At 36.5% G+C, this 10,566-nt stretch overlaps 1 protein-coding gene across 3 annotated transcripts; it reads left to right on the forward strand.

The window, feature by feature from the left end:
- Positions 1-381: 381 nt before the first annotated feature.
- On the forward strand, positions 382-4,352 carry LOC100264766 (uncharacterized). Of its 3 annotated transcripts, XM_059738517.1 has the most exons (5): positions 382-686; positions 767-1,434; positions 3,184-3,276; positions 3,571-3,638; positions 3,882-4,352. In XM_059738517.1, the coding sequence occupies exons 2-5, from the start codon at positions 811-813 to the stop codon at positions 4,039-4,041; spliced, it is 945 nt and encodes a 314-aa protein (XP_059594500.1). In that variant the 5' UTR covers positions 382-686; positions 767-810; the 3' UTR covers positions 4,042-4,352. The 3 variants fall into 3 exon arrangements, with proteins under 3 accessions (XP_059594500.1, XP_059594501.1, XP_059594499.1); XM_059738518.1 differs by lacking the exon at positions 3,571-3,638 and having other exon boundaries at positions 421-686; XM_059738516.1 differs by having other exon boundaries at positions 425-1,434.
- The last annotated feature ends 6,214 nt before the right edge of the window (positions 4,353-10,566 follow it).

Consider the following 10,566-nt stretch of genomic DNA (forward strand, 5'->3'; position numbering starts at 1 on the left):
TAAAAAGAAATTATTATCAATTTTATGTGAAAAATTAGTTTATAAAAAACAAACTTATTATTAATTTATTAAATAATTATAAGATTTTTGAAGTTTTTTTTTTTTGAAAAAAAATCTGATTTCTCACTTTTTTTTTTTTTTTTTAGAAAATCTTATCTTTAAGAGATAATTTATTATTTTTTGGTTTTGGTTTTTTTTTCTTTCTATTTTTTTCTAGAAAATCGTCCCACCATTTTAGCTAAACAATTTTTTTTGTATAATTTTTAAAAAGAAAATAAATCATCTTTTAAAAAGACAATTTAAAAAAAAAAAAAATTCTACGATAGATTTAAAATTATTTTTTCTATTACCATAGTTTTTGAATTATTTCGTACTCTTTTCAAAAATCCCACCGGACGGATCGGCGACCTGAACCGGAATAAAAGTCCGGCAAAATTAAATGCAAATAAATATAGAATAAGTCTATAAGATATGGGTCTGCGATTTGGCAGCTATCAACTGGAGAGATTGGGGGGGCGGCTATGAGCCTGCGAGTGTGGGAAATCCTAGATTCTTGGTTGCGTACGGAGGTTTTCCCGCCTGCCAATCACTAATTTTTGTTTTTGCTTTGGTCGTTGGATGAAGCCGCTTCTCTTCTTCTTTTTCCTGATTGTTGCTCCACTGGGAGAATCGAGAAATAAAAAAAGGTCCCACCGTGCATTTTATTTTTATTTTTTATGTTCGTTAGGTACCTCGCGAATTTTCTTATTCCTTCGTCTATTTTCAGACCAGCCAAGAGAGGGTGAATTCTGGAGATTTTGTTAATTCGGAATGGCCAAGTGTTTCAGCTTCACAGCAACCAGAGACTGGTGTTTCCGCTTGTCCTTCTCCAACGCCGGCCTCCGATCGACGACGAGCGATCTGGGGGACGGCACGGTCATGCATTGTTGGATACCGAAAGCACGCAAAGAGAACAAACCAAACCTAGTCCTCATCCACGGAATGGGAGCCAACGCAATGTGGCAATGGGCAGATTTCATACGCCCTCTCATAGCGCGGTTCAATGTTTACGTCCCAGACCTAGTATTCTTTGGCGACTCGTACACGACTCGGCCGGAGAGGTCAGAGTCGTTCCAGGCTCAGTGCGTGATGAGGATGATAGAAGGCCACGGAGTGAGTAGAATGAACGTTGTTGGGATCAGTTATGGAGGATTTGTTGCGTACAGAATTGCGGAGCAGTTTCCGGCTGCGGTGGAGAGGTCGGTACTGTGCTGCGCAGGAGTGTGTTTGGAGGAGAAGGACATGGAAGCAGGCATGTTTCAGGTTTCGAGTGTGGAGGACGCCGCGAGCATCTTGCTGCCGCAGACGCCGGAGAAGGTGAGGGAATTGATGCGCATTTCATTCGCCAAGCCGATCAACACCATGCCATCATGTTTCCTCAACGATTTCATTGATGTAAGTATCCTTAACTTGCAACGCCCATGATTCTTTTATCATGATTCTGATATGTTGGGAATATGTGTTTGTTGATCTTAGAATTGTTATTGTTGGTTGATAAAGTTGTTTCCGTAGTCAAATTTATCGCTTGGAAAAATGTCAGTGTTCCCAAAAGTCTCCTTAGATGCAACAAATTTGATTCAGCGATAGCAGATTTTGAAAATAATAAGTGATGGTTTTAATATGAAATGCAAAAGAAAAGAAATATCACATCAAATTTGCGGAAATCATGAAGTTTGCTTCTCGAGAAAAATAACTATGCTCTGTTTGTTTAAGTTATGAAAAATCAGGAACACCGACTGAAATGGTTCATATTCATATGAGAAACGGGAAACACCAGCTGAATGGATTTGTAAATGTGAAATGCAGGTTAGTCAGGTGCTATTTCTGGTAGGGTTACCCATCTCTCTCTTACTCTTTACTTAGGATTCTAATGCTTGATGTTGCCCATTGGTGATGTAAATCAATGGGAAATTTTTGTTTTCTGCCTCTGGGGATCATTTTTATATTTAATTGCGTGGATGGGAGATATATTAGGCAATGAGGGAAGAAGTGGTGAAAAGGTTTGATCAAACCGAAACTTTAAAACATAGTAAAACTGATGCCTATTTCTTATGTTCCCGTACCTTGATTTTTAGGTTCTGATAGCCGTATCAAGCATAAGAGAGGCTTTAATCATCTAGAAGTGAATTACATATGTTTGTTGAAGAAAATTACTCTCATTCAAACAGGTCAATTTCAAGGAAGGTACTGCAAACTCATAAACCAGATCCTTTTGATATTCTGTATTGGATTGAAGAAAGTGAGAAAGGGATACCTTGCTTGATGAAAAAGAAAAGGAGGATGCTTTTTGAAGAAGTTGAATGTTTGTACAGATGGAAAAATAGTGGCACTTCCATCTAATCATGCTTGCTCCGATGCTAACTTCCAAAGAACATTTTTACATCAATACTAGGACCAATCAGTTTTACATCTTTCAAGGGAATCAATGCCCTTATGCACACTCAAGAGTATGGATATGAAATTTATTCTAGAACCATACAAGTTACATGAAATCATTTTTTTGTAAATTTTACAAATAAGCTAGATTCTACTATTTGAGATCTGATAGCTCTACAAGGGAGTATAATTGAGACAGCTATAGCTTTCAAAAAGTTGAATTTGATTTGTGTGTGTGTGATTGGTTCAGCACAAGTTCAAGACTTGTGAAACATCAATAAGATAGGCAGGTTCTTGAAGGGCACAGAGAAAACTTCTGAACATGATCTGGCTGCTGGCCAAAACAGTCAAGTGTAGGGATTGCTGATTGGAAAAAGGAAAGAAAAAGATTACCTTTTCGATCAAACATTTGGAATTTGATAGGACAGATATCAGGTCTCTCTCCTGTTTTGCCTTTCCTTTTTATCACCACTTGACAGTAATCTTCAAAAAAATTTCCTCAATTATGCCTGGAAGCATGGCAATTGCAAGTGTTTCATGGCATATCATTAAGGTTGTTAGGAGTGCATCTTGAGGCTATAGTAACTCATTTAAATGTTAATTTTTCTGTTCTTTTGGTGCATTTCTTTTCCTCCAATGCTATTTATCCTGGTGGTCATATGTTATCAGATGTTAATGCTTGATATTACTCATTTGATGATCTGTGGAAGTGTAATCCATATATTATTTTGCCTGAACTTGGCTTTTGGAATTTCATTGCATAAGCAGGTCATGTGTACAGAACACCTTCAAGAGAGAAGAGAATTGATCAGGGCATTACATAAAGATAGAAAACTCTCGAATCTTCCTAAGATAACGCAGGTTGGTGTCGATATTCTGTTTTTGTAGTGATCAACAATTCTTCATAAATCCTCTCATGTTCAATGATTTTATTTTCCTCAGTTTTCTGCACCTTATGAACTTGAATACTGAGAAAAGAAATGGTGCGACAGACTCTGACTCTTAATGGTGCATTAAGGCTTTGTTGGGTCAAGTTTCAGTACAGCTTGTCACAATCGGCTTATTTTCTCCAGCTCTTTCTAGAATGCAAGTTTGACCCCTGATATTTCATCTCCCTAAGCATTTTCTAAAGGCTATGCTTTATTCTTGATGCAGCCCACATTAATAATATGGGGAGAACTAGACCGGGTATTCCCACTGGAATTGGCACACAGATTAAAAAGGTGAATCTGAAGGGCTAGTAAAATAACATGTTCTTGCATTCTAGTTTTCATATATGCTGTACTTTTTTGCCCCATAAGATGTGAAGTAGAAGTAATAAAAGAAAACATATTCCATATCTTGTGAAATGGAAATCCCTTGTCACATTTTAATATTCAGTCATGTTCTTGGTGACCAGGTGATTTTGAACCTCTTCTAAACCATATGATTGGCTTCAAATTTGAGTATTGAATTCTGTTTTGCAGGCATATTGGTGAGAATGCGGAGCTGGTAATCATAAAGAATGCAGGACATGCAATCAATGCTGAGAAGCCCAAAGAGTTGTGCAAGTACCTGAAGTCATTTCTCATCGATCCTCTTCCTCCTCAAAATGGAAAGAGTAGCAATGGCAACAAGACAGATTGAAAAGCTTCAGAGGAAAATTAGACAGCTCAGGAGCTGCTCGACGTATTCAACTTGCCTACATTTTATGGGATTAAGGTGGATATTTTGCACATGGCTTGTATTTAAAGTTTGTGGCTACTGATTAGAAGAATACAGAAATGTTAAAAGCTATAGTTCCTGTCAAATTTGATTTAAGGGATTGGCAGGTGGAAACCTGCAAATTTTGAGAAACTATTCTCTATGCCCTGAATACATTGAAGCCCCTCTCCTATTTTATGTGGATTCATTTGTAATAGTCAAATATAATATATAAGATCAGTTGCATTGGCTTATTTTTCCCATTGGATGTGCAGATTGGCTTCTGAAAATGGAGTACTGGAACACCTCTCTCCCTTAACCCCTGCTCGATAAGTGAATAACATTGAAACTGAATTTTAGCCTTCTGTCTGTGTAACTTGTTAAGTAGTGAGAAACAGCTATTACTTAGCTCAAAAAAAGGGAAAGAGTAACGTTAAAGGGTGAGTTGAATTTGTTAATACTTGATGAGATGCGGACTCCGTTGTTTTTGGTTGGCTAATCATGGCCAATGACATCAATATGTAGTGAAGGCCTTAGGCGAGGATTGAATCGAAAAAGTTATCAAGAAGTAGGACCAAGGTCGAATCGATCATATCATAAACAATAAGTTATATATTATATAAAATTTTAAATAATTATAAGAAATTACAATCATATATAATTAAAAAATTTAATCATATTACAATTTTCATATTTGACGTATTAAATTAAATGATAAAGAGAAATATAAATATATTAATATTTTAAATTTTATTAAATAGAACATTTATAATATTTAAATATAAAGATATATTTAAAATGAAAAAAATTATAATATTTAATTTTATTTGCATGTCTTTTATATTTTATTATTTTGATATTATAAAAATAAATGTAAAAGTGTTTTATACTTTTATACAATAAAAATTTGAAAAAAAAAACTTTATTATATATTTTTATTTGTAAATATAATACAATGAAGAAGCCTCGATTAACTTCAATTTTTAGATTTGAAAGTCTCAACTTAAGCTCTCTAACTTACAAAGTTTTTTTCTTCTCACTAACTAATCCTATGTAGAAAATGGATAAAAAAATATATAGGGATTGTGGGATATAAAAGGCATGCAAGAATCATTAAATTGTAAAACTAAAAACTTATTGGACTTGATGACAAATGAGTCGGATGGACTCCTTATAGAGTGATCCAGTTTCCTTAGGATACGTTATCGTTTTGGTACAAAGTACATCAAAATATTTTTTTGGATTATATATATATATATAAAAAAAAAAGGTTGAATCCTCCGGTTCATAGGTCCGACCGTCGGTTCAATTCCGGTTCAACCCTTGGTTGACTCAATTAGTTGGATCAAACCAAATCCGCGACTAGTAGATCCGATCGATCAAATCCGATTTTTAAAATCATGACTTTTGTGGTTAGTGCATTGCCACTTTTAAAACCATGCCTTTTGTGGTTAGTGCATTGCCACTTTTATTCGTTCCCCACCTTTTCCAAATCAAAAGCTCAACAGAATCCCATTAAAACTTCAAAGAAAATAAAATACAAAAATACAAAGCAGAATAAAACCAAAGAAGAAAAAGAGGGCTAGGTAGCATCGGCTCTAGGAGACTAGGAGTACAACTCTGCAGTCTGCTTAATGGTCAATACTCTATACACATCCTCGCTCAAGTTGGTATACCGATGGTCAGACTAGCCAAAACACCCAACCAAGCCAAAACCCCCCACCAAGCCTTCCCTGCAAAAATCAATAATTTACAAATTAAAATCACGCTCTAGGTGAGCATCAAACGCATGGCTTTACTTCAATTTCTACTTTGTAACATCCGCCAAAGTTCTTTGTTTTCTTCCCCACCTAATGCAGCTGCCTTTATGCCTCTAGACAAACTCCTTTCTGCTATCTTTAGCATCAGTATACAGTATACGTGGTTATCCCCAAAGCCGCTGCCCGCATTAAACTACTATAAATAAAGTATAAATATTTAAATGGCAACTCACAGATACTAGCCAATGAAAAAGTTAAGGTGGATAGCATGCGCCATGTCCCTAGTAAATTTACTGCATATTAATATTTATACAAAGGAAAAGAATTTTCAAGAGTGAACTGCATGTCTTGCTTGCAGTTGAAAAACTTTGTCCAAGTCACTTACTGGTTTTCTAATTGCCACTAACGCATCACAAATACCTTTGAACTCCTTAGGTATTCATCAAGAGACCTTGTGCCTTTCTTCAATCCTCAATGTTTATTGGTCATATGTAACGCCCTTTTCTTTGGTCATTAGAGGAAGCTTCTCTTCCAAAGAGTTTCAAATGTCATAGGCAATCTCCATTCCATCTAACAAAAGCATCACTTCTTTTGTCATAAGTCCAAGGAGCCAAGAGGTGAGTAACCATCATGGTGTGACCATATATGTATTGACTGATGATTGGCCTCTTTGGTTTCAGGATCCATTATCTCCTTTGATGTATTTCTGTTTTCAGATAGATGATGAACTAGTTTGAGACTTCAAACAAGGAGGAGAACTTGTGAACAATATAAAAGGAGGTTGGACTTATTCAATTTGATGAAGACGAGGCTCGAGCACTGATGAAATGTCTAGATGCTAAGAGCGGTTTCTGGGTTCGCCATGGATTGTTTTAAGTTAACCCATGCTCTAATACCATATAGAAAGGAATAGAATTTTCAAGAGCGAACTACACGTCTTGCTTACAGGTTGTATATCTTTTAAAGAGAATTACAATGTTGAAAAATAACACACTTTCCTAATACAGCAGATGGAATAATTTACAGAAAGGATTAGTAGTTGATTTCCTCCCAGCCTTGATTTCTTACACGTTGCAAACAAGGAGAGCCGCGGCTGCTTTCCATTCTGATTGTAGATCTCTCTCTCTCACATATTCTTGGCTGCATCCTTATTGCATGCTTTCATTTCCTTTATCATATTTCTCTGTTAAAACATGCTTATGACTTCAAATTAAGACCTTCCAAACACTTTGTACATATATCCAATCATTTTTGAAACAGTAGGCAATAATTAAATCAGTAGTCCGAACATAATGCTTAAATTTCATCACATCAAGACGAAGGAGAAATACAGTATTGCATTGAAATTTCTGTTCAGGGGCAGTACAAGATATTAAGACCATGATTCTGACATCTGCGCTATACCTCATATATGACATAACCATAATTAATATGGCTCTATACCTCATTAATGACATAAGCATTCTTAATATGGCTCTATACCTCATATATGACATGCATTCTTCACATGAGAAACTTCAGAAACCAATTTAATTCTGGCTATCAGGTCCGCGTTCACATACCTTTACCAGTATATACCAAATGCGAGGAAAGACATCAATGAGAATTCAATATTTAGACTCATTCCAAGAAAGGGCTGAGTACTAATGTGCTATATATCCTCCTAATCTTAGCTTGATAGAAATGACTACAACTTCCTCAAATGTAAGTAACCAATTGGGGTTGAAATTTGAGAGTGATGGAGGGATCACGGGTGTGTTGATATTCACTTGGGACAAGCAACATCCGTGTGACTTCTTTTTCCAAATTGGAGACTTGATAATAGAGAAACAAGCCAAGGGGCCTTAACCTATAAATACCTCTCCTGTCCGTCATTTGTCTGTACGGATAACAACTAACTGCTTTTAGATCAACAAACAACCTCAAGCGAAAGAAGTCATGTCTATTGAAGCTGTTGCAATGGCGGGTGCTGACTACATGGAATGTGGAATTGACCTCCAAGGATGGGAGACTGGTGGCTCCACACAGCCACCTCCTTATCTTCTAGTTGAGAACATCCCAGGCACCGAAGCCGGTACGAAGTGCAATGATGATAAGCAAAAGGCGAATGAAGAGAGGGTGAAAGCAAAGATTCGGGAATGGGCTAAAGCTGTAGCTGCCATGAATAGGTCTTTAATGCAATCAGAATTCGGAAATGAGAGATGTATTTTAATAAAGTAATGTACTCAAAGTTATGTTGTGAATATATTTGATTGATGTGAGCACTTCATCCAAACAAACAAAAAGAGAAGTTGCCCACGTCCCATTGAAAACCAAGTTCTGTGTACAACTTTTTCACTTGGCTGGGTCGGGCTTTGTGCTGAAGTACGTATTACCATTTTCAGGAAGACCAACTGAACTCAAGTATCATCAAATTCTTGTAAGGGAGAAAAGTTCTACATATTCTAAATGTCCACAGAGACATCATACGAATTCATCTTGTAGTTTGCACTTTGTATTAATAAATTTTCTATTTACGGAGATTTTGAGTGTATATAGTGCATGTGGTATAGCTCGTCACTGACATTATTAGTTTGATACTGAAAAAGGATCAGTCCCCTCTCCCTCCAAATGAATCTCCAGCTGCCCTTCCAAACCAGTAACCTTATATCACATGGTTTTTGGGGTTTGGGATCATATTGTACACCCTCTATATAAAACGTTCAAAGAATCAATACCCAAATTTCATCTTCACCTTCTTTGTTTTTGTGTGCATGTAAGAGTATGAACATGTGAACACAAGATCATTGAGTCAATTCGTTCTTCCTTTACATACTGCCTAACATATCTAACATGGGATTATTGCATGAAGTCTAATGAGAAAAAGGTCTATAATACAAAATGCAAGGACTTGCATTGTTTGAATATGCTCACGCACATACACACACATGAATTCAAAATAAAGTTTAGGGAAGAAGTACAGCAAGAAGAAGAGCTAGGTAGTACCAGAAACCCATTAAAAAAATTATCAAGGATCACATCTTTTTTGGTATTTTTTCAACTATATGCTTCATTGAAAAGGCATCATCAAGCCAGACATGATGGCAACAAGCCAATTGTGTGTCATTTATCACCTAGCCTTGGTTTCATGGCGACTTTATTGATCACAGCTAGCTGCCATAACGCATGGTACTGCAATTCAAATTTGATTTAGCTTATGCCCAATATTAATTATTTTTTCACATATTTCAATGACTTTAACGTAGAATTTTAGCTACAATATTGCCCACATGGGGGAAAGCTGGCATCCGTTTGATGAGGGCTCCAACCATGTTCTAATTTGTGATCAATTCATATACATTGATGGAAGATGAATAAGCATATTCTTGTAGGAAAAGCAAGCCAAGAAAAGGCTTACAGTCAATAGACTAATCGTTTTGACATTACTTGTTGAGGGAGAGATACCATGGTATATAGAACAGTCAGGAGAACATATTCAAACTCGTAACTAATTTCCTAGTTGCAGCATCACGACAGCATCGGTAATAGCTGACGCTAAATCAGCTCCATGACCATGTAAGCATTATTTGTTGAGAACAATATTGCAGTCAAAAGAACAATCACATGATAAATGTTACTTTTAAAGATTTTGCTCCTCTCTCTTTCTTCCATTTGACCATCATGCCAATCCATAATTCTTTAGAGGATTTTCTCTTTCTCAAATAATCTAAGATAATATATACATAGAGTGTGGACAACCTTCTTGTTTTAAAATTTTGGAGTGACTTGCAATTCTCAAATAATCTAAGTGTCATGTCAATTTCGATGGAAGCTCAGACAAGCTAGGGCCAAGCTCAAGCTCAGAACATATGTTGCAGTTTAATTGTATTTATATGGCAGTTTGAAAAGAAAGATGAAAAGATTTGACGAACACATCAGTTTGACAATTTATTATGAAAGTTAGGAAGTCACAGAAATACCGTTGAATTGCGATGATTAGGGTGCATGAAACCTAAATTTAACGCTACTTCTACAACTGCATTGAAATTTCTTTTCACAGGCAACACAAGATTTTTAGGGCGCAGAATCCATTGTTCTGACGACTGCTCTATACCTCATATATGACATAAGCATTATTAATATGAAAAGCTTCAAATACCAATTTAATTCTAGCTGCCAGTTCTGCGTTCACATACCTTTTCCAGTATATACATGTAGACCACATGGGAGGCACGTCAATGAGACTTCAATATTTGGACTCATTCCCAAGGAAAGGCCGAGTGCTGATGTGCTATATATCCTCCTGATTTTAGCTTGATAGACATGACTTCAAATCCCTGAAATAGAAGTAACCAATTGTGGTTGAAATTAGAGAGCGATGGGCGGATCACGGACATATTGATATTCACTTGGAACACACAACATCCGTGTAGCTTCCTTTCCCCAACCGGAGACTTGATAATAGAGAAACAAGCCGAGGGGCCTTCAGCTATAAATGGATAGACAACAACTTACAGCTTCTTGATCAACCAACAAGCTCAAGTGAGAGAAGCAATGTCTATTGAAGCTCTAGCAATGGCGGGTGCTGATTACATGGAATGTGGGATTGACCAACAGGTCTGGGAGATTGGTGGCTCCACACAGCCACCTCCTTATCTTCTAGTCGAGAAAATCCCAGGCACTGAAGCCGGCACGAATTGCAATGATGATAAGCAAACGGCGAATGAAG

The sequence above is a fragment of the Vitis vinifera genome, chromosome 7, assembly GCF_030704535.1.
Source record: "Vitis vinifera cultivar Pinot Noir 40024 chromosome 7, ASM3070453v1".
NCBI classification, from domain to species: Eukaryota; Viridiplantae; Streptophyta; class Magnoliopsida; order Vitales; family Vitaceae; genus Vitis; species Vitis vinifera.